Here is a 25,135-nt window from a genome sequence, read left to right as displayed (position 1 = left end):
CCTCTGAGCTCAGAGAGAACCAGACACCAAAGACCCCAGAACTGGGTTTATAAGCAAGCCACTAGGCCTGGTTTTCACCACCAGCACTATTTCAAGAAGAAGAGAAAAAAATCATAAAAATGCTGAAAGTAAATTATTAAAATGTGGCTGGTGAAAAGTTTTATTTATTTCTATCAAAATTTCAGTGATTTATAAATTTATAGGCAAATTTGTAAGCTGTATATGTTTTATTTTGTATGTCATTGCATACATGTATGTATATGACACATAATACATGATACATGTGTTAAGTCAGAGGACAACTTCTGATATCAATCCTCACCAATCTTGTTTGAGACAGGGTATGCTTTGTGACCACTGTTCACAGCTAGATAGACCAGGCTCGCTAGCTTTTGAGCTTTGAGGGAATTCTCTTACACCTTACCTTACACCTTACCACAGGCGCACTGGGATTACAGACACAGGCTAGGCTAACATGCTTGACTTTACACAGGTTCTGAGGACTTGAACTTGGCCCTCATGTCTACTAAGCCATCTCTCCAGCCCTATTATCTGTATATTTTATACTATTTTTTTCCACAAACAAAAGCCCTGTTTCAAGTTGCTATCATAAAATTAATTCATGGGTGTTTTGCTTTTTGTATGTAGGTGCACCAGATGCGTGCAGTACCTGAGACCAAAAGATGTCAGATCCCCCAGAATTGGAGTTATAGAAAGTTGTGAGTCACCATGTGACTGGTGAGAACCAAACCTAGGTCTTCTGCAAGAACAGCAGCAAATGCTTTTAACTGCTGAGCCGTCTCTCCTCTCTCCACCCCTAATAATAAATAAATCTTTTTTTAAAGCCAGTCTTCTATCTAGTCCAGCAAAAGTAACTTTGGATGGTGTGAAGGCTGCCATTGAACTCTCCTCTATCGGGAAAAGTCAATGAAGCATTTGCAGAAAAACCAGGGTTTATCAACAAATTCTGCCATGAAAATAATTGGCTGATCAAGCAAATAGAGCAACCTCTCAGAACTGGATGAACTGAGTAGAGAAATACACAGAAAAAGACATAAATTACAGTGAGAACTAAACATGGCACCCTAACTAAACCTGTGCAAAGTGACTTGCTCCAGCATTGTCTTAAATTAATGGTGGGTAGGAGACTTTAAATAACTTTTAGCAATACTGACAGAAAACTCAATACTGCTACTGGAAAAAAAAAAAAAAAAAAAAAAAAAAAATCACAGCCCGGCAGCAGTGGCGCACACCGTTAATCCCAGCACTTGGGAGGCAGAGGCAGGCGGATTTCTGAGTTCAAGGCCAGCCTGGGCTACAGAGTGAGTTCCAGGACAGCCAGGGCTATATAGAGAAACCCTGTCTGGAAAAACCAAAACCAAAACCAAAAACAACTCCCTTCCTAATGGTTGTAGATAAACATAATGTACATCATTTTTATAATAACTGAAGACTAGGTATTTAGATTAGAATATTCAAAAAATTTGAGAATATCTATTATAAAAAGTAGTTATAAAAATTCTGTACGTCAGGATAACGATGCTATCCTAAGTCTCACATAATATTTTAACTCATTTACATCCATTTCTGGATTTAGATAAGGACTTCATGACCTTCCCTCTGGGAGTACAGGAAAAGGGTGTATTATACAGTGTCAGATGAAAGACGAGGCTTAATTTTACAATACACTACATTTGGCTGCCGCTATTTTTATACAGTGAAGCAACAATAAGACATAAAATATCCACCTTCATTTTAAAAAAGAGAAGGAAGAAACAGAGCAGTGGAGGCAGACAGAAACATAATAAAGACTATAAGGAAGACATTGTTTTTCGAAAGTTAGGTCTTTGAAGACCAAAGTTCCTGCCAACGTGGACCATCAAGGTTAATAGTCAATCCTTTAGTCAGAAAAGTACAGCCCAGGGTGATAGTGCATACCTTTGATACCAGCACTTAAGAGGCAGAGGCAGGAAGAGCTCATTTAGCTCCAGGCCAGGTAAGACTAAACTACACAGGGAGACACTGTCACACACAAAAAAGAAAAGTATACAGAATAGATGGGATTGAGTTCACACTCACAGTGTCCCAATGTTCTGTTCCATGACCAAAAGGAATACCTCAGAGAAGCCTGCCCTGAGCTGTATGATATGTAGCAGTATCTATATGAAAAGTTACCTGGTCTAAAAATTAGAAGAACTCTGGCTTATAGAATGTTTTCTGCTGCACATCTTATATTAAGAAAAAAGGAAAGCTACTTACCCAGGAGAGAAGCGTAGCTGCCCGGGTGGCATGGAGTGTCATCTTTGTGATTCCAGCCAGTCACTCCAACCCACCTAGAACCCAAGAGAAAAAGCATGGTTAATAAATTGAGATCTCTGGTCAATAAATAGAAGAAAGCAGTTCCATTTACCAGCTCTGAACACATCAACAAATCACTAGTACTCAATCAATTAAGGCAGCACAGAAACTTTGAGACTGCAGAGTACACACATAAATTACTCTAAAGCTTATATTATATTGTTAGGGTTTACTGCAAAGAATCTTGTACTCAACTAAATGCTCATAATCACCTAGTTATGGAAAACATAACATTCAGATTTAGTCTGTGTTCTGCTCTTTGGGACACGGTACCCTTCAACAAGGAACAGTCATGGTTTTGAAAACAAACCAGGGTCTGAGTACTGATTCTATGGGACCATGGTCATGCAACTTTAGACAACATAACCTCTTTTTGTCTACTTCATCTGCTAAATGGGTCCATATAAACCTTCTTACCTTACTGTGGTAGTGTAAATAGTACAGTACCTGGCACATAACAGGTAATCAACACATAAATTATTTCTGTTCTTAAATAAAAACGTTGATTTCTGGTTCTGCTTTACAACCAAGTCCATGGACTTGGAGATCCTCCTGCCCTATTTCCAGCTGGGCTGGGATTAAAGAGAAATCCATAGCACCAGTACCAGTGGATACTGGAGATATGAACTCAGGCTCATAAACTTGGCAGTAAGAACTTTACCTGCTGAGCCATTGCTCAAGCACCTCCATCCCCAAGGAACATTTAATATAAGATTAGGCACTTGTCCCAGTATGCTTACCCCCAATTCCCTTTGCCCTAGGGAATCTGCCATTTGCCCACCAACAGATCAGACCCATGAGATCATAGACTTGGGGTCTTATCAGCCCTATTAACTCCCACAATTTCCAAGAACACAACTGTCCTCTCCTACCTCCTGCACCACTGCTCTCTGTGTCACTATTCTAGAAAGATAAGCAATAGAAAGGCATTTCACATATACAGTTCCACAAATATTACATCTCAAAAATGTAATGTCAGTAGAACCAACAGCTGCTAAGTACTTTCTAAACACAAAGTACTAGGAATAAAAAAAAGATACCATTTTTTGATAATAAGGCACTAAGTCAAGTAATAAAAAAGAGATTCATACTCTGGTAATATACTTCCCATCATGCCTTAGAACCTCCTATCCAAGTGTGCTCTACTTATCAACCAACCAAAAAAAGTCTTTTCTTAGTCCTTGTTTTTCCTGTCCTGGAAGCTACATGGGAAACAGAAGACAGTGACATCACTGCCTTTGAGGTTTGGTTTTTTTTTGTTTGTTTTTTTTTTGTTTTTTGTTTTTTTAAGGTTGAGGAGTAAAATTAAACATACTTGAATCATAATAAAAAAGAATTAATTAAATGTTAACTCTAAGTAAATACTAATTATAACTAACTACTTCCTGACTCTGCAAAACCTAATGTGATAACTATCAGCTGTTATATCAGTGACACAGACTGAGAAATGAGCCAATTTATGTGGTCTCTGGTTGGGCACAAGTAAGGTCTTTCTCAGAAGGGCAGAAATGCTAAGGAACCCATGTATTCCTCAGTCCGGGATGATTTCCTTGTGCCTGTCTGTGGGCACTGACTGACTGCCCAGCCCTTGGGACCAGTCCACAATGATCTCAGCCAGTGCACTGAAGTTAGGCATTTTTGTGTGTAGCTGGCCAGCCTATATAGCTTAAGAGACCAAACTTAGCCTGTCGTATGAAGGTGGCAATAGTCAACTTCTCAAACTGGGTGTGTTCAGGTCAGAATTTTTATAGCTGTGTGAAATGCTTACCTAACCTGTGTAAGGTCCTGGATTCAGTTCCCAGAACTGGAAGGGGAGAAAGTCTCTGCAGTCTTCAGTAACAAGCCAAGCATAGCTCAGACCTCCCTGGTAATCCCACAACTCAGAAATCTCATTTACAACAGGAAATAAATCTTACCTATTCAAAGATTCTACAGCTATGGTGCTAAAAAAATCACCTGAGGCTTAAGCAACCTCTTTCTTTCATCTCAAGAGGCAAAATTTACAAAACCCCTGGTGTCCTCCCCAGAAGAATCTACCTAAAATGACTTCACTGCTCAGAAAATCTTCATTAAGGTCAAATGCACTTCTCTGAGACCCTAAGGTACAGAAATAAGGAATTCAACACTAGAAACTTCTGAAAGATCTTGTCATCCAGGGTCACAAAGAGCACTTCCTCAAGACACCAGAGTGTAGCTTTAGTAAGGCATAGCCACTGGCTGGTAATGATGGCTTCTGTGAGTAACAATGACTGGAACCAGTGGCAGACAGTGCTCAGCACTGGGACTGCAGCTTTAAGCAGACTTGGGGCAGCAGCCAAGGGCTCTCAGCCAGAGCACCATCCTCTCCACCCTCCCCCTGAAATTTGAGGCAGGCCCCACCCAGAAGACTGGGTGATGGAGATGGGAAAACAGATTCCCTGCAACTGCAGCCTTCTGCGAGCCATTTCACAGAAGGGTCTGAGACCCGCCCAACTCACTCTGACCACAAGAACAACAAAATCCAGATGGTACGCCAGGACCCTGAACTTCAGAGTTCCCACATACCTGGTTCTTTGAAAATGAAATGTACCCACAATCCAAAAACAGGGCTTCCCAAAGCTGATAAAGTGCCCTCTCTTTTCCCCATTCCAAGGAAGACAGAGAAAAGCAGTGGCCCTGCATACTGACTGTGCCCTCTGTGTCCTCATTACACTTTCCAAGCTGCCATAACAGCTCCCTATATCATGACCAACCTCACACTAAGAAGATATCCTCTATAAGCCTAAGCTGGGTGCTGGTGCATGACTTTAATCCCAGCAGTCAGGAGGCAGAGGCAGGGGGATCTCTGTAAATTAGAGGACAGCCTGGTCTACAGACTGAGTTCCAGGACAGCTAGAGTTACACAGAGAAACTTTTGTCTCGAAAAACAAAAGAAGGAAGGAAGGAAGGAAGGAAGGAAGGAAGGAAGGAAGGAAAGAAGGAAGGAAGGAAGGAAGGAAATTCTCTGTTTCTACAAAGATGTGTCAGGACAAGGAGAGTGACATCAAGAAATACGCTGCCATCTGGTCCGCACTCTCTGGATCTGAAGCCATCTGGTCTGCACTCTGCACTCTCTGGATCTGAAGGAGTTAAACACTAGCCACGGTTTCCTATAAGGGCTGAGGCTAATGTAAACCACCTGCTAGATGCAAGAACCAGACCAGAGAGAGAGTCAGGTTGCTCAGCTCTGGGGGTCTCTTCTGAAAAAAATTGTAGTTTTGTCAGAGGGTCTGTGAGGCAGCCGAACTCCTTCTTCCCACTTTCCACCCCTTAGTCTGGGCTCCAGCTCCCTCTTAACAGCAACTGCCTGAACAACACCACCTTACCTCAAGATAACACCAAAGCGAACTTTGGTCTCAGCTACTAACCTGTTTGATCCCTCAACGTATAAGCCCCTGCCAGCACTGAACCCTCATCCTTTTACTGCTCCTACTCCCAGAATGTTAGGGCCACACAGGCTTCCACCTCATGTGTCATTCCTCAAACCCATCAGACCCCAACTCAAAGGCTCCAAAGGCTCAGAGACTCACAGGTAAGAAAATGGCTGCCGCATCTGTACACCCAAGCTCAGGCAAAACTTAGCCATCACTTACCCTGCTCATAGCTGTAAAAAACTCCAGGCTCTTGCTCCACTCCCTAAAATAGATACCCTCTCCTTCACCTGAGCAACTTCTGCTCTGGTGGACTGAACATGATGTTGGGAGTTCCTCTGGGAGGAAAACATCAAGAAACACAGGCAAACAACCTATGTCTTGGATCTTACCTCATGTGCTACCCTAGAGGGCCCTGGCAAAGGCCAAGCTACCTTGATAAAAAGTTTATTCACTATACATGAGACAAGAGGATTACTTGTACTCAGTCTTAACAACAACAAAACCAGGTGTAGTGGTCCATGCCCTCAGAAAGCAGAGACAGGCACATCTTTGTGAGTTTGAGGCCAGCATGGTCCATATACCCAAGTTCCAGGAGAGTCAGGGTGACAGTGAAATCATTTCTCAAAAAACAAAAACACACACACACACACACAAAACAAACAAACAAAAAAAACAAAAAACAAACAAAAAAGAAGGTGCTGAGGGGGATTGCAGCCCCATAGGAAGAACACCATCAGCTGACCAGACCGCCCTCCAAGGAGTGTACAGGGAGGGATCCATGACTCCAGATACATATGCAGCAGAGGATGGCTTTGCCTGACAGCAATGGGAGGGGAGGCCCTTGGTCCTATGGAGGTTTGATGCCCCAGCATTGGGGGATGCTGGAGCAGAGGGGCGGGAGAGGGTAGGTGGGGGGGGGAGCACCTTCTTGGAAGAAAAGGGGAGGGAAGAGAGGGGGTGTGGGGGATGGGAGGGTATGTGTGGAGGGGTAACAAGGAAGTGGGATATCATTTGAGATGTAAATGAGTGGAATGATTAATTTAAAAAGAAAGGAAATCAAAAAGAAAACCAAACAAACAAAAATTAAATCCCAAACAACAAAAGGTTGTCTGGCTCAAAAAGGGGCTAAGTTGTTTTGGGGATGGTTTTCCTTTAGACTTTTCAAGACAGGGTTTCTCTGTGTAGACTTGACTCTCCTAGAACTTGCTCTGTAGACCAGTCTAGCTTCTAACTCAGAGATCTGCCTGCCTCTGCCTCCCAAGTGCTGAGATTAAAGGCGTGGGCCACCACCATTCATACCAAAAGAAAAAAAGAGGGACAAAAAGGCCAAGAAAAGTATTATCTTTTCTCTATTATGGGGGGAAAGCCCTTAGTAGGCTATGTTGACAGGTCAATTGTTTCTCAGCATTTCTGAAATCAGAAGCAAATGAAGTTACGGATGAATTCTCTACTTGCTCTAAGGCACTAACTTCTGGCTCAGACCTCTCCCTCTTCACACACACCACTCTCTTTGTAGCCTAGATTTCTGACTCAGTCCTAAGAATCTGGAAAGGAATGAAGAGACTTCAGGAAAAACGCACATTCCGATTGTAAGAAATATCTGACTGCTGTTGAGAATAGACCACTCCAGACCATGCGGTTCCAAGGGGGAGAAGGTTTATTCAGGAGATGGGGCAAAGGTGGGGAGAGGACGGTGGAAAGAGAAGAGAGAAGAGTAGAGGCCGGCCATGACCTCGTGGAGAGAGAGGAAGGGGGGAGGGGACAGAGAGAGAGAGGGTGTAAGAGCAGGAGTAAGAGAGTAGGAGAGCAAGAGAGGGAGGAGGGGGCAAGCAGCCCCTTTTATAGTGGATCTTCCTACCTGGCGGTTGCCAGGTAACTGTGGGGAGGAGCATACCTGGCTGTTGCCAGGTAACTGGGGAGGTGGAGTTTAGACGGAATACTAACACCGATTTCTTCAAAGGTTGCTTACTAGCTGTCCTTGGCAACTTCACACACCTCTAGAGCACGTTGAAAGGCTGAGGCAGGAAGATGGCTCCGAGTTTTAGGACAAGTAAGGCGACTAAGCAAGACCCTTGTCTCAAAAAGGGGAGAGGAGGAGGTAAAGAGTTAGTTAATGACCTATAAGCCTCAGGAAGACTGAGAAACTCCCAAAAGTAAAGATGACAGGCACATGACATCTAGGAACTGGGAAGCTCCTGACAAGAAAGTCCAAACACCAACCCCCTTGAGTATTTACAGCTTTGAGACTGCAGAGTACAGATCTGCAGATGTAATCTCCAACCTTCAAAAGTTCCCTTTCCCGCCCTATAAAAACCCCAAGCCCTTTGTATCTCCACTCCCGAGAGACTGCTGCCCTTCATTGTTCTAATTAAAGGACAATCTGCTTCTGTTGAGTTCAGTCTCTATTTTCATATTGCCAGGGTTAATCCGGAGCTAACAATACTAAGACCTATTCCTTTCCCCCATATTCTGTAAGATCAAGATCTGAAAGATGTTAGTAGAAAGGCTGCAATCATGAACTAGATAGACTGCGGCCTACAGACAGATACTGTGTGAAGTACCCGCGCAAGCGCACATACACAGCCCTCTGGGGCAGTTCATCAGCACCTACCCTCAACCACTACATTCACATACTCAGATCCCTGGCAGCTGACAAAAAAAAAAAAAAAAAAAAAAAAAAAAGACACGTTTTCATTGTCTAACACCGCAAAAATATCTAGGGCCACACAAGGAAACAGGGAAGCCCTCTACTGGGCCATCTCTACAGCTCTAGGACAGGCGCACACATTACTCCCTCCAAACAAAAACACGCTGACATCTATGAGGGGAAAAGAAAGGCGCCAACTCCCGGATGTTGGCAAGCTCTGCGGCCAGCGCCTGTTTCTCAGTGTTTACTTGCTCTCCCTTTCCTCTCCCTCCCCTTTAAGGATGGCGCAGCAAAGGGAGTTGAGGGGGATGAACCACCCCACCCTCTCGTCCATTTTTTGAACAAAACAAAACAAAAAAACAACCCGAGAAAGAGTGAGGGAGAAGAAGTCTTAGTGCTGGGGGCCTTACCGGACTCCTAAAGCCAAACGTATCTACAGGTTTTAATCCGCCATTAGCATTTAAATCTTGAAAGGACAGGAGTAAGGGGGGGCAGTGGAAAGTAACCCCACACACAAAAGAAAAGTTGTTGGGTTTCTTCTCAGTCGCCCAGGCAGAAGCAATCTTCCTGGCTGACAGCCAGAAGTGCGTCACAGCCAGGAGTCTGCTTTCTTTAAAGGCACAGCGAGCTTCCGCGCGGTCTGGGCGCAACAGCGAAGCCAAGAGCTCTGGGGGAGGGGGAACGCCTACCAGGAGGACCCAGGCGAAGCCTGCCCATGCCCTAGAAACTGAGCAGGACGTGCGGGGGAAGGGGAAAGGGAAGGGGGGCTGGGGCGCAAGCCGGCAGGCTCCATTGCTGAAGGGAGAGCACGCACAGCAAGGGCTGGAGGCTGTGGCGTAAACACACAAAAGCGCACCCGCGGCGGTCGGCCTCACCAACCTGAGACGGCCAGGACACTCCCCCCTTCGCTGCTTTCCAGCAGGGCTTAAGGCAGTAGCAGTGATGGCCTGTCCACCTCTGAGACCAGCCCTAACGGGCAGGCCCAGAGCCGCTGAACCCACAGCCAGCCCCTGGCGGGAAACGCGCCCGGCGCAGAGGAAGCCTGGGAGCTGAGCGCAGGGGAGCCGCACAACGCAGGCCTTTTACAGGGGCCGCTTCCTGCGGCGCCGGGAGGGGGGGCGTGTCTGCAGGCACACACAGCCGCCCGCCGGCTCCCCGCCACACAAAGCGCAGGCCGCCTTCGACATCGCTGCCTGCCCTAGGACTTGGCCACCCTAGCCCGCTCTCTGCAGGAAATCTCTTCAGCCCGTACCTTCTGCGTGGCAAGGCCAAGATGTCATGCTGTGTGCCTGCTCCTCCCACTCAGCCACCCAAACGAGCAGCCCTGGCAGTTTCCAGCCACGGAGCGCAGGCCTCGCTGTCCTGTCCGGAGAGCTGCGCTATTGTTGACTGGAATGGCCGCCAAAATCCCAGCTGTGCTGCCAGAACCTAGTCTGCTGTTCCTCTGGGCATTTGTGGGGAGGGGCGGAGGGGCTAAGGCACAATTCTAAGTATGGCAGGCACTGGCTGGAGCCCTCAACAGGCACAAGCACAGGGACTCATCATCCTCAGAGTCTGCTGCAACTACATGACTAAAAGAAATGTCAGACTCAGACAAGACCACGAACGACAGCGTTGCCACCCACTGGACAGCCAGCACTGGACACCTGCTGGGGTAGTTAAAAGGAATCCCCTCACTTTACAACTAGAAACATTTAATGAAATATGTGCAACGTATTGCTATTAAACATTGTTAAGAATACCCATACAAGAATTATACCCAGTGTCTGAGTTAGGGTTATAATTCCACAGATCAGAAATGGATTACAAGTTTTTATTCCAAGATGGTACATGTTAACTCAAATAAAATATGCAACTCAACTAGCCAGTTTAGATAAGGGAAGGATTAGGAAACTGAAGTGATATTTTAATCTGGATCTCCAAGCACAAAATCAAATTTTTCCTCTGGGCAAAGGGAGGAGAAAGCAAAAAGGTGTGGTAGCAGTGAAAGAACAGGTGCCAAGGATGAACTGAGGTCAGAATTGGAAAATCTTGAACTTCAAGGAATCAAATAAAGGGTTTCGGATGGTTTTAACAGAGAGCTGTGGTATGAGCCAGATTAACCTGATAAAATGGTTCTCTAGCAGCAAGGTGAGTTAAGAGGCTACCCCAATAGGTAGGAAAGGTGCTGAGGACACAGATGGTAAAGAGAATAGTTAAAAGAGGAATGAGAAGCACCGAGGAGAAAGAAAGTGACCAAAAGCAGGAGACTGAAACCCACCATGGTGCTGTGTGCTTATAGTCCTAGCAATCAGGAGGCTGGGCCAGTCTGCTCTACTACTAGAGTTCCAGGCCAGCCAAGGCAAAAGTAACACCCTAACTCAAACAAAACAAAACCAGAAGGAGGAGGAATTGTACAGGGAAGAAAGTGTATGACATACATGAATCAAAGGTGAAGAGATATGGGTCTGAAGAAGAAACAGGGTATAATAGACAGTAGCTAACACTTACCACTAACCCACTAACGTGCCTCCAACAAACCATCCTACTGACCTAATGGGCATCATTCCATTAAGCTTCACCGCCTCTTTATGAAGCAGGTAAATTACCACTCAACTTTAAGTTGGCTTTTTAAAAAAGATGTATTTATTATTTATGTGAATACATTGTCACTGTCTTCAGACACACCAGGAGAGGACATCAGATCACATTACAAATGATTGTGAGCCACCATATTGTTGCTAGGAATTGAACTCAGGACCTCTGGAAGAGAAGCCAGTGTTCTTAACCGCTGAGCCATCTGCAGCCCTACCACTCAACTTTAGACAGGAGGAAACTAAGCCACAGAGTGACTGTCTTACATACACACATCACAATAACTTGCAGTAAACTACATAACCCTGGCAAGAATTCCTCAAATTCCTAGGTAAAAGCAGAGCCTCCTCTGCATTGAGTATAACTCACTAACATTTGCAAGGTGCCCAACACACTGACTGACTTCCAGCACAGAAGGTGCTATGGACGCTTCACTGGTGGTTTCTGTCACAATGACCCAGCAGAAGATGGTTTACCAGTGCTAAAGAAGTTGGAGATGTTCCTCCTAGAACAGGGGACAGTACCTTCAGTGTGACCGCCTTTTTCCCACCAGTCTCTCTCTCTGCTTTTACTTTATAGGGACACCTCAAGTCTCAATCCCTCTGATATAAGACCGGTAACAGTAGTGGATTATTGAGGACAATCACTTGGGGACTTCCTACACTGTATGTTTTTATGGTTGGATTTATTTTTAATAACCATGTACAAAAAAAACCATGTACAAAAAGACAAGATGGCTCAGCAGGTATACCTGATCTGGGTTGAAGACCTGGGATCCACATGGTAGATGAGAACTCACTGCTAACAGTTGTTCTCTGACACATAAACATATGCTTTTTAAAATGTTTAAAAGTTATAATAACCATATACAAAGATCAAGAAATGATTTTTTATATATCTGCATGAAGGTCTTATCTTTCATCTAGAATGACAACTCCTTAGGGACATAGCCCAGTTCCCTCGCTATGATCAGCCATAGTCCCTAGCTTACCAAAGCTCATTAAACCTGTCCCACTGAGCTACATTTGTATGGCAGCTTTCCAAACACAACCTCTGGCTACTAAAAGAATGTGGGTGCTGAGCAGAGGGAATGAGGTGTTGGTGGTATCCATACCCAACACTGCAGACACAGTGCTTCTCCCAGGCCTACAGCCTGTTCTCAGCACCCCTCTGTATTCTGTACTTAGCAGCTGCTATTAGCAGAAAGGAAGGCTCTTATTAAAAGGACTACCACAAATACAAATGCTCACATTTTATGAAAAGAAATGGCAAAAATAATTAAAGATTGGCACACCCTAAAACTGTATGGGATGAAAATAAAAGGCCTGCTAAACTCCCCACCCAATCTCTGCAGCCCCATTTGGTACTGTCAGCCCTGAAACTTCACAGTGAAGACAGAATTGATACTGTATCTCTCCATCTTGCCTTGCTCTAAACACAAGGTAACAGGTTCCAGTTGAACAGCCATAGAAGGCTTGAAATCTCTTCTGGAATGTCCCTGCCAAGTCCTTACACCTCTAGGCCAACTAACTTATTAGCTAGCCAGAAAGTTTAGCTAGTTTCTCCACTTCTTTCTTCTCAGCCAAGAAAGATCACTTGGCTCCTGCCTGGATCTGCAAGCCACTCATTACCCCACCAAAAGGGGGTGGGGGGTGTAAAAAAAGGGGTTGGGGAGGAACTCATGATGCAGGAGGAGTGAGTTCTGATAGAAGTTGGAGAGAATGGTGATAACTTTGAAGCACAGAGTTGTTCAAAAGGGTCTGGTAATACTCCATCTCCCATTGTAGCCAGTAGGCTACCACATTTTGGTATTCATTTTATTATTCTTGTTTAAAATGTCAGTGTTACAAGTTTTAATGTACATTATCCTTTTGTTACAGTTTAAAGAAATGACAGGGAAAGGCTATGATATAACTAAGTGGGTGAACACTGCCTAGCGTAGTATATGTGAGGCTTTTGGTTTGATACTTAGCAATGAAAAAAGAAAGTAATTCCCCTGAGGCAGCCCAGAACTGAGTTGATTCTAATATAAACAAATACTATTCAAGGCCTCTATAACCTGGCTTAGTTTTACTTCCTATTACACTTATGCCCTTACCCAAACTCTCTGCCCTGCCAGGCAGGTCTGTAAGGTTAGATGGAGTGTCTTGTGTAGAGGAATGGCTCCAGGGTCAGACACAAATGAGCCCTAGAGCCAAACTGTTGGTTCTAACATTTACTGGACAGGTGACCTTAGACAAGTTATTTAATCTTTCGAATTCTCATGTTCATTCTCTCTAAAATAGAGATAGCAGTAGTGTTTACCTCACTGAGTTAATGTGCAGATTAAAAAAACAAAGCATGGCAAGTGTTTAGCATAGTACCTTAGCACTATTAATTACAGTAATGGCATCATTTATTATGCCAGGATATCAAGTGGCAGAGTGAAGACCAGAAGACACTGCATGTGCTTGTTTTAAAGTTCAGGAAATCTATCCAGGTGGTGGTGGCCCATGTCTTTAATCTTAGCACCTGGGAAGCAGAGGCAGGTGGACCTCTGTGAGTTCAAGGCCAGCTTAGCCTACAGAGTACGTTCCAGGACAGCCAGGGCTACACAGAGAAGCCTTGTCTTTAAAATTAAAAAACAAAACAAACAAAAATAAATAAATAAAATAAAACTGAGGTTCAGAGTTGGGTGACTTGTTTATACACGCTAGTCTTTTAAGTAGCCTACCATCCTCCCAACACTATTCTCTACTGCTTTAAAGAAGACAGTCACTGAATAATTGAATAAAATAAGCTAGTATACTATCAACAGTATAGAAGGACCTGTACATCTATCTATCTTCTCAGAATCATCTTTCTAAGTCAAAACAACCACATAACTTTAAAAAATAAGAACTGAAGGACTGGAGAGAGGGCTTGGTGGTTAAGAGAACTGGCTGCTTTTAGAGAACCTAGGTTGAGTTCCCAGCACCCACATGGCAGCTCACAACTGTATTACTCTAGTTCTAGAAAATTTGATACCCAAGCCAGGCGGTGGTGGCACACGCCTTTAATCCCAGCACTTGGGAGGCAGAGGCAGGCTGATTTCTGAGTTCGAGGCCAGCCTGATCTACAGAGTGAGTTCCAGGACAGCCAGGGCTACACAGAGAAACCCTGTCTCAAAAAACCAAAAAAAAAAAAGAAAGAAAATTTGATACCCTCTTCTGGTCTCTAGTCTCTATAGGCACCAGGCATACACATGATACACAGATATATATGAAGGCAAAATTACCCTACCCATACACATAAAATAATATTTTTTAAATTAGTCTCAGCCAGGTATGGCACCATACACCCTTAATCTTAGCATACAGGAGGCAGAGGCAAGTACATCTTTGAGTTCCAGACCACCCAGAGATACATAGTAAGACTGTCTCAAAAACAAACAAAAAAAATAGCAAAACTTATCAAAAGCATTGAAGAAAAGTGTTCCTCTAGAGAAATGTTGGTGATAGCTCAGGGTAAGAAAGGGAAGCTGAAGCCAGGCAGTGGTGGCGCACGCCTTTGATCCAAGCACTTAGGAGGCAGAGGCAGGTGGATTTCTGAGTTGGAGGCCAGCCTGGTCTACAGAGTGAGTTCCAGGACAGCCAGAGCTACACAGAGAAACCCTGTCTCAAAAAACAAAACAAAACAAAACAAAACAAAACAAACAAACAAACAACAACAAAACAAACAAAAAAAGAAAGAAAAGAAAGGGAAGCTGAAAGGGAAGTCACTGCAGCTTGTGGGACAGATGTATTATTGTTTCAGAGGCCTGACCTCCAGCTCATTTACCACCACCTCTTCTCCCTCTCCAGAGGGCAGTGGCTGGTTAATGAGTCACTGTTGGAAAGCCTGAAGCTTCCTAGGGAGAAAAGCAGAGGGTAAAAGCAACTTCCAGAGAGGACTGATTAGTTAAGTCTAAGAGTCCCCACTTAGTTCTCCCTCAAGATGGCCTTTCTAAAACTAAGAACCTGTTTGCTCTGTTTCAGTGTCACAGAGGAGTAAAATGGCTGTGTGTCCCTATCGGCAATATATCTGCCACAGTATTTGTTGGAATTGAACTCAGAACTTCTGGAAGAGCAGTCAGTGCTCTTAACTGTTGAGCCATCTCTCCAGCCCAGTGAAATAACTTTTTAAGTGACTTGTAGTATAAACTTTTTCTTAGAAGATATATTCTTTTTTCCTTAATTTTTTAATTTCATATATCAAACTATACTTTAAAAGTGAATCCACTTGGCCAGACATGGTAGCACACTGTAATCCCAGCACTTGCAAGGCTGAAACAAGTAAGATCTTGGCTAATAGCGAGTTTAGAGTTCAAGAACACACAGAGTTATATTAGACCCTGTTTCAAAAAAAAAAAAATCAAATAAAAAATAAACAAACAAAAAGTAAATCCTTTTAAAATGAAATCTTTATACAGAGCCCTGGGATACAGATGAAAATAGAAGGATTACATAAAGATATTTGGAGCCCAACCAGGTTCTTATAGCTTTTGTAGAGTGGAGTATAAAAATCACTGTCAGCCCCAAGCAGGAAGTGACGCATGTCTGAAAGACATGACAATAAAAATAAAGAGACAACTTTGAGAACTACTTTTGAAATGTCTACAGAGAATTATAAGAATGAAGAAAGCAAAATTCTAGAAATACTTTAAATTTCTAGACTAATGCATGGATGCCAAAACCAAAAAAGGTCTGCATATGCAAGAGCAGTGACGACAGTTCCCTTCACTGAGAACAGTGTTAACTCTATCAAACAAATAGTAATATTGTTATCTTTATTGAAGAGGTTTTAAAATGCTGAACAACAATCCAATTATCCTGAGACTCATATGTACGATTAATATTCAAACACAAGTCTGTCTCACTTCAGAGTTTATAATCTAAACCAGGCAGATTGAGAGTTGGGTCTTTAAGTGTCTCCTAGTTACAAGTAACTAAGAACTAGTGAAAACTATGTTTGGTTCTAAAGCCATAGGTCTGGGTCCCATTTGAAAGAGTGACAGTAATTAGAAGGTCTAAAATAGGATGACCATCCTCACTTATTAAAGGGCTAGTATATTAATTTGCAATTGAAATTTATTCCTCTTCCAAAGCCTGTCTCCCACAGCTGTAGTAAGTACCTGCATTAAGAGAGGAAACAGATGATTTCTGCAGTGGATACATGCAACCGCAGACATTCATAACTGATTCAAATGCTGAGAACAAGTAACTGTCAAATGAAGTCATAAATGGACATGTATATAACCCCAAAGGTTCAAGGAACACTGTAGAAAAGGTGACAGAAACAAAGTCAGAAGGGTGGAGTGTGCTAGAACACTATCTTCAGGGCATGGCATGGCCACTGTACTTTAGAACTCATAGCAACAGAGCAGTGAAAACTTGGGCCTGACAACATCTTGTCATGAAACCCCACCCCTCCCTGAGGATCTATAGGCTACAGGACAATAATGGTGAAAGAGGGAGACATTTTCTTAGGTAGTATAGCCTTTGGTAAGGTACCCATGCTCCTGAAAGCTATCCTAAGGAAAATCACTGGGTCATAAAAAAAAAAAAAAAAAAAAAAAAAAGACATTAAAGTAAAAGGAGCTAGCTACAGGATCATTGGAGTGACAAGAAAGGGTAATATAGAGTAAATATGATCAAAATAGTCATGTACATGTATGAAAATGGCAGGATGAAAACCGTTATTATTATTATTTATTGGTATAAATTTATACCAACAAAAAGGAAGGAAGAAAGAGAAGGAGGGAAAGAGGGAAGGAAGGAGGGTGGAGGAAGGGGACCTAGGCATGGTAGCATATGCCTTTAATCCTGAGACTCCTATGTACTCAGGAGACAGAAGGAGGCAGATGTCCATGAGTTCCAGGACAGCCAAGGATACATAGTACAACTATCTCAAAAAGGGATGCAGGGACTTTTGGAGGAATTTCCAGTATCTAAAAATTTCTTTTAGAAATTTGTTTTCATTTAGGAGTGTTTGCCAGAAAGCTAGTGACCACATGAGTATTACCAATAAAGACAGCACAAGTGGTTAAAAGAATGAAGGTCATTCATTTTCTGTCATTTTTGGTCCTTATCACATACCATCTTCCTATCTCTGCTCTTTGCCTCAGTGCCCTCTCAAGACCAATCAATCAGTACTTGTGTATAGCTCTGCACCACTTACTGATCATGTGTTTGCCATTTAGAAAGTATTTCAAGTGTTCCTCACAGCAGCTCTGTAAGGAGGTATTATTTTCAGTTTACCAAAGAGAAAGTTGGTCAAAGAAATTAAATACCAGAGTTAAGATAGCAATTAAAGCTTAAGTATGCTAAAGCTCTCAGTTTGAGGCCAGAATGGTCTACAGAGTGAGTTCCAGGACAGCCAGGGCTACACACAGAAACCCTGTCTCAAAAAATAATAAAAAGACTAAAACCTATGTGAATTGGGTCATGACACACACACACACACACACAGAGTTCTGAAGAATAAATGGGATTGAATCACACTCTGTCTGGTCTCCATTCCTCGAGTCCATCCTCACTCTCTCTCTCTCTTGCTGAACCCCGACCCACAGACTGGAGCAGCTTGGGGCAGTGCAGGCTCTAACAACTTAACCCCCAAGGCTTTTGACAGTGCAAGTTCCAACATTGACAGAGCAGTCCGAGACATTTTGACCCACAAGCGTGGGGTAGTACAGTTCTCAACATTTCTGGCCCACAAGCTTGGGGCAGCTCGGGCCGCAACATTTTTGGCGCCCAACATGAGGCAGCAAGAACGAGAGACCCAGTGAGGGATATTACTGGAAGAAGGATCTGCTGAAAATTCAGAAGTGAAACAAAGGTGATCACTGCGGGAATCTGTCGTCGAGAAAGGTAAGTCATGTTAATGAAAATGGGGCAACTCTCTGTTTTTATTGTTGTTTGCTGCTCACATGTGTTAATTGTCTGCTTTTATTTTGTTGCTTGAATGCTGTCTTTCATGTTTAAAACAAAAAGAAACGTAATTATCCGAAATTAAAATCTAAAATACAACCAAAGGTTGATGACAATTTGTCAGAGCCAGATTGTGCTAACCTAGAGGAAGAGGCAGCCGAACATTATGACCCTGAATAGCCCTCTTCCCAAAGCCCCTCTCCCAGTGCGCCTCCAACTCCAAGTTTTCCCCCAATGGAGACGGTGGTTATAGATCCCATATGGGAGTTACAGGAAAAAAATATGTTCTTAAACAACAAATAGAGTTAGAAAAAGAGTATCAGGACTTAATTAATCAGCTACAAAAAATAAAGACAGGGAAGATGTCTCAAGAGGTAAACTTCGAAAATCCCCCGGCTCCTTGCATTCCTCAACCAGGAGTCCAAAGGAAGTCCCTATCACCTAGCTTAAGATTAGCCACAGATCATCCAGAGAAGGGAGACGCTGAGGTTTTCCCTGTATCCGAGACCAGAGAAGATCAAGGGGTTGCTTGGAGACATCACACAGGGTTTAATTTTCAAATTATTAAGGAATTAAAAAAAATGCAGTATCACAATATGGTGCCACTACTCCCTTTACTCTTGCAATTTTAGAGTCTGCTGCAGAGGAGTGGCTGACTCCTGGTGATTGGAATACGTTAGTGAGAGCAGTTCTTAGTGGTGGTGACTATCTTATTTGGAAATCAGAGTATCATGAGAATTGTAAAGAAACAGCTAGGAGAAACATCCAAGCAGGCAATGGTTAGTCCTTTGATGCCTTAGTAGGAGAAGGGCAATTTGCTTCTAGTGATAACCAGATGAAATATGACCCAGGCTTATTCGCTAAAATTCAAACTGCAGCCATGAAGGCTTGGTGTAAACTTCTTGCAAAAGGGGACCCTGGTGCATCCTTAACAGCAGTCAGACAAGGACCTGATGAATGATTTTCTGATTTTGTTCATCAATTAATGACAACAGCAGGGAGGATTTTTGGTAATGCAGAGGCAGGTATAGATTATGTGAAACAACTTGCATATGAAAATGCCAATCCTGCCTGCCAAGCGGCCATTAGACCCTACAGGAAAAAGACAGACCTTACGAGGTACATCAGATTCTGTTCTGATATAGGTCCCTCCTACCAACAGGGCTTAGCTATGGCTGCTGCCATGCAAGGACAATCAGTAAGAGATTTTTTGGCAAGTAGAAACCAAAAGGCCTATTTTAAGTGTTGCAAGCCTAGACACTTTGCAAGAGATTGCAAGGCAGAAAATGAGTTAACCCAGAGACAGCCCAGCAAACAGCCTGGGATCGGCCCACTTTGCAAACATGGAAGGCATTGGGCTAGTGAATGTAGGTCCAAAAGAGATGCAAAAGGAAACATCCTTTCCCATAATCAGGGAAATGGGAACAGGGGCCAGCTCCAGGCCCCAAACCAACGCAAGCCAAAACAGGCTTATGGAGCAGTCAGTTCTATGCCAACAAACACCAATCCCTTTCAGAACTTAGTCGAGCAACACAAGGAAGCACAGGACTAGACCTCAGTTCTGCCACCCACACAGTATTAACCCCAGAAATTGGACCTGAGGCCTTACCCACTGAAGTGGCTTTATCAGATCCGCCATCTAACTTGGATCAGGCCATAAAGGCTCATGAGTTACATCACCTTAATTCTAAAACTTTAAAATATATACATGCATGTGTAGATACATAAGGTGGTTTCATTTATGCGACATTACAATCTGGAGAAACAAGCAAGCATGTGATCACTCATATGCTTGCTACAATTGCTGTATTGGGTGTGCCTAAACAGATAAAAACTGACAATGGCCCAGGTTATACAAGCTCCAGTTTCCACCAATTCTGTGAAAAATTGGGAATACTACATAAAACGGGTATTCCATATAATCCACAGGGCCAAAGTATTGTAGAAAGGGGACACTGAACCATTAAATGTCAATTTGAAAAAATTAAAAAGGGAGAATGGTACCCTACCAAGGGATCCCCCAGAAATATCCTTCATCACACGCTGTTTATTTTAATTTTTTTAACTTTGGATTCTGAAGGAAAATCTGCTGTAGATAGATTCTGGCATCCTGATACCAAAAAGAATTTTGCAACAGTACTCTGGAAAGACCCACTAACTGGAACCTGGAATGGGCCAGATCCAGTGCTTATCTGGGGAAGAGGTTCTGTCTGCATATATTCCCAAACTGCAGATGCCGCACACTGGCTGCCAGAGAGATTGATTAAACAAATAGACAACAATAACAAATCCAGGGAGGAGAAACCCCCTGAGAATCGTATTTTTTCTTTGCAAGAAACATGAAGATGCTTCTCAATTGCCTTCAAACTGGAACAGATCAACCAGCAAACCTGACTTGGGAAGTCCCCAGTGTGGAAGGAGACATCACCACCTGTACCTCCAGGGTGGCTCTATTATACGCTTGGTTCCCCAACTTATGATTTAGTGGGGAACATTGTTTAGACCCAGGAGAAAACCCAATACCACAGTTACTATAGTTGGTTTTTGGGTTTGAGATTGACTAGAGCAGGAACAGGGATTTCCTTACTTGTTTTGTTAAGATCAAAGCTATGATCAGTTGTGTATTTCTATAGATTTAGATTCTGCTATAACACATTTATAAACAGAATAGAAGAGGCTTATACTTTTTACTCCTCTGATAGAGGGAGTTATGTGTTGCCCTTAAAAAAGAGTGTTGCTGTTATGTTGACTATTCAGGCATTGTTAAGTCGCTTGTCTCTTGGGTCCATGCTGTTCAACAAACTGATGGCTTTTGTACAACAGATAGACACTATTCAAATGAAACCCATACAGGTCGATTATCACAGGCTGGAAGTAGGGAATTGTAAAACCTCTGTCATCAAGACTAATGAGGTATATCCCTTAACTTACATGCTAAGCTGGATAGTCAAAGACGGGTAAGAAAACACTTTAAGACCCTTGCTCCTAAAAAGGGAGGCCTCACCATCCTAAGACAGGAGCTCAACCAATGGCTGTTGAGTTATCCAAAGATGGAAAAGGGAGACTGGGGTCATTTGTTCCAACCTAAGACAGGCACGGTTTCCATTAAGTTTTCCCAGCCTTCCCTTTTGAAAAAAAAAAAAAATTTTTTTTAAAGGGGGACCTGTGGGGAGCCGACAGAAGGCGTCTATCATCCTTGCAGCCATCTTGAGCCATATACCCTGATAAGAGATTTGATTACATCAGCCTGCAACAGCTGAGCACACTCTGATAACATCTTGCTTGAGATACCCAGGATTTTTCCTTGGGTGTGTGAGACTTAAAGGTGTGACTTAAGGGTGTGACTTAGAGATCAGATTTAGAGATAAGACCTCAGGGCATGATTAAAGGTGTGACTTAGAGGCATGGCTTAGAAGTGAGACATATAAAAGGTGAGAAGCAGAACAGAGAATCAGACACTTCAGAGAGTACAACTTGGAACTAGGAATTAGGTTAGACAGTACAACTTGGAACTAGGAATTAGGTTAGAGAGTACAACTTGGAGTACAACTTGGAGTAGGAATTAGGCATTGAGGAAGAAGACACTTGGACTAGAGAACTCAGAAGAGATCATTATTAGGTATTAGGCACTTGGCACTTGGAAGAAGTAAGTTGGAACTTGGAGGCAATAGGGACTAGGAACTAGAGACTAGGAACTCAAGACTTGAGACTTAGACTAGGAAGAGAGACTGAAGAATAAATGGGATTGAATCACACTCTGTCTGGTCTCCATTCCTCGAGTCCATCCTCACTCTCTCTCTTGCTGAACCTGGACCCACAAACCGGAGCAACTTGGGGCAGTGCAGGTTCTAACAACTTAACCCCCAAGGCTTTTGGCAGTGCGGGTTCCAACACTGACAGAGCAGTCCAAGACATTTTGACCCACAAGCGTGGAGTAGTGCAGTTCTCAACATTTCTGGCCCACAATCGTGGGGCAGCTAGGGCCGCAACAGAGTTCAACATCTAATTATATACAGAATAAAATCAAAATTCCTTAGCATATTTTGAGCTGAAGAGATTGCTCAGTGGTTTAAAGCACTTGTTCCTCCAGAAGACTCAAATTTGATTCCCAACACCCACATGGCAGCTCATAGTCATCTGTAACTCTGGTCTCTGGGGTTCCAACATTCTCTTCTGACCTTTGTTGGCCCATATATATGTGCAGGCCTACATTCATACATAAAAAATAAAATCTAGAAAAAAATGTTATTCCCAGTTCTCTAAGGTCCAGCCTTCTAGTTTTCTTTCCAATGTCATCCCCAGCAAATGCAAGTATCTTTCCCTCAGCATACCAGATATTTTCTAGGTTCTGTATCATTGCGTGTGAATCTACTGAAATGCCCAGTCCTCTACAACTCTTGAACTTATGTGTATCCTGTATCATTTAACTAAAATGCTTCTCCCTTCAGCTCTCCTAGTCTCTCCCACAATAAGGAACAATTGTTCTTTCTTCTCATGGCCACTTACTGCTTGTTCCACTACATATTTTTCACTCCCCCTACAGGAATGCTAACTGTATATCTATCTGTTTCACCCAATACTGTTTCACTTCCTATAATACCTGAACAAGGTAGCTGTTAAACAAAAGCTTGCAGGGCAAACGACAGATAATTGGCCCTAACTTAGTTAAATTCCTTCATTAGATAGCCAGTGAAGCCAATTAAATGTTTCTCTAATTGTAAGTCATACACCTAAGCATGAATAGGTAGAAAACAATTTTAATGTCAAAAGCCTGCAACTTCAGGGGGCCTTACAAGCAGAGTGCTTTTGCACACTCATGACTAAAAGGAAAGGGCACTGAGGCAAAGAGCAGAGACAGGAAGACGTGGACTGCATGCAATCTTCAGCCACCTCCTGAGCTCACTAAGCAGCTAAGTTTCTTGGGGTTATCTACAAGTAAAAAGGACAGAAAAGCAACTGATTGGGCCACACTGTTTCTCCAGCAACTAGCCCTGCTCTTGGCCATTTAACTTCTAATTGTGGGTCCATAGGGCCTTTTCTCCAAATGAATCCTACTGCACCAATCAAAGAATTCCTTTCAAAAAGGGCTCAGAGCTAACAGCAGCAGAAAAGAAAGTCTCCCAAGCCTGGATGTCACGAAGTCCACACTATCTGTTTGGATGGAAGTTGCTCCACCTTCTTTAAACAACAGTCCTCCTAAGGAGCAACTTCTCCCAGGCCCAGCACGTCCTCTGATTGTGTTTCAGGGGAGAAGTCCCAGGGGCTGCTTCTCTTTAAACAGCAAACTTTGTGGCTGATGATCCATCTGTGACTGCCAGTAGAAAAGTCACTATAATTTTAGGGGTAAAAAGAAACTCCACTGCTACCCCAGCACTTAAGCAGCTTTATACAGATACATCCCCTCTTCAAACTTTCTTGAGTTCATATTCTCTCTCTCTCTCTCTCTCTCTCTCTCTCTCTCTCTCTCTCTCTCTCTCTCTCTCCCTCCCTCCCTCCCCCTTCCCCCTTTCTTCCCTCTCCCTCCCTCTTCCCCTCCCCACACCTCTCCCTCTCTGAGACACAGTCTTTCTGTCCCTTGTTGGCCTGGACCTCACTTTACAGAGCATGCTGGACTTAAACTCTGACAATCTTGTTGCCTTAATCTTCCTACTACTAGAATTAAGATAGACTCCACCACATCTGGCTCAGCAAATCAAACCTTCTTAGGCTTACTTGATTTTCAGGTAAAACTTTTTTTTTTTTTTTTTTTTTTTTTTGGTTTTTCGAGACAGGGTTTCTCTGTATAGCCTTGGCTGTCCTGGAACTCACTCGGTAGACCAGGCTGGCCTCGAACTCAGAAAACCGCCTGCCTCTGCCTCCCAAGTGCTGGGATTAAAGGCATGCGCCACCACCGCCCGGCTCAGGTAAAACTTTTAACATCTTGATACTCAATATAGAGATGAGAAAAACAACAACAACAAAAAAGGAAAACAAGAAAGTAAGAAGGAGAAATGCAAATGTTTATTTAATACAATAACTTGGCAACAGGATCATTTGGCCAGACTGCCAAGCGCTTTATTTAACTAACCACTTTCAACTACTGTCAGGGCATATAGATGTGTGGTGGATAGCCCTAGCCTCTTGTTGTCATGGTAACTCCACTCCTGGGAGGGGCTGCGAAGGAGGAGTGAATCTTGTAAACCTTCTGTCCAATCAAATTTGTTAAATAAAGGCTACAGCCAGTGATTGGGCAGTAGAAGAGGAGTGGGAGGAGCCAGAGGCAGGAAAAGGGAGAAGAGGAGGAGAGCCGAGGAGGAGAGAGAGAAGCGGCGGAGTTGGCAGTTGGTTGAGGCAGAGGGCAGTTGATGGAGGGAGAGAAGACGAAGAAGGCCTTGACCTAGGAAACCGCAAGTTGTTAAGAGCTCTCTTAGCCGGGGAAATAGTGTAGTTTAATGGTAAATCTGCCCAATCTAGGCATGCAGCATTCATTTGATACTTATTGACTTGTGTCGTTATTCTATGGACTCCCTATGGGCAAGAGACTTACCGCAACATAGATGATCAGGTATAATATGACACTGGTATATAACTGAAATATTTGAATACATTCAGTTACAGCCCTCTGTTTGCCCCACGCATCTTCCAACCCACTTTCAAACCTACAGCTATTAAAGGAAAAGAAAAAAAAAAATCAGTGATTCTCCTACAATATGTGCTTGCAACCCTCTGCTTCAGACTGCTAGTGAGCCATCAGCAGTCAGACTGCAAACACTTCAGTATTCTTGGTGGTTCTTCTAAAGATGGACCTGCTCACCAGCCACAGCTTCCTAGAGGTACATGTCCTACCCACCCTTCTTTTGACCCTTAAAGTATTTGTAGTCAGAAGACTACCAGAAAAAGGGCTATTTTTTTTTTCACTATCTAGTCACTTTGACCTTGAAGCAAGAATGAATATATATATTCATATGATTACTACTTAAAATATTTAATATTTACAAAACTACCTTCACAGACTATTCCATGTGAGAAGCAGAAAGAAAAACTAGGTGTTAGTTTTAGTCATACGTTTTTGTCAGGATGGATGGATGGATGGATGATATTACTTTGTTTAATTCTTAGACACAAGACATTTCTGATGGTTTCTAAAAACTGAATCTACCCATTACAAATGAAGATTGGTACCTCTGAAGATACTCAAAGATTGGTTCAAGGGATAGAAGGTGTAGCTCAGTGGTAAAGTTCTTGTCTAGCATGCTGTG

The 25,135-nt window shown here is 43.1% G+C and overlaps 1 protein-coding gene across 6 annotated transcripts in view; it reads right to left on the bottom strand.

Moving 5' to 3' along the window:
- Numa1 (nuclear mitotic apparatus protein 1) overlaps positions 1 to 25,135 on the bottom strand; it is an 86,817-nt gene that overhangs the window by 39,538 nt on the left and 22,144 nt on the right. For 2 of the 6 annotated variants that reach the window (XM_034489980.2, XM_076939047.1), the window contains exon 2: positions 2,260 to 2,333. In XM_034489980.2, coding sequence (XP_034345871.1) covers positions 2,260 to 2,301 — 42 coding nt within the window. In that variant the 5' untranslated portion in view covers positions 2,302 to 2,333. Of the gene's footprint in view, positions 1 to 2,259; positions 2,334 to 8,807; positions 8,977 to 9,276; positions 9,461 to 9,649; positions 9,784 to 25,135 lie in introns of those variants that run through there. The other 4 variants (XM_076939045.1, XM_034489972.2, XM_076939054.1 and 1 more) reach the window with 4 other exon arrangements.

The sequence above is a fragment of the Arvicanthis niloticus genome, chromosome 1 (genome assembly GCF_011762505.2).
Source record: "Arvicanthis niloticus isolate mArvNil1 chromosome 1, mArvNil1.pat.X, whole genome shotgun sequence".
Taxonomy (NCBI): Eukaryota; Metazoa; Chordata; class Mammalia; order Rodentia; family Muridae; genus Arvicanthis; species Arvicanthis niloticus.
The sequence above is the reverse complement of the archived record's forward strand: the minus strand, read 5'-3'. Positions and strand labels throughout refer to the sequence as shown.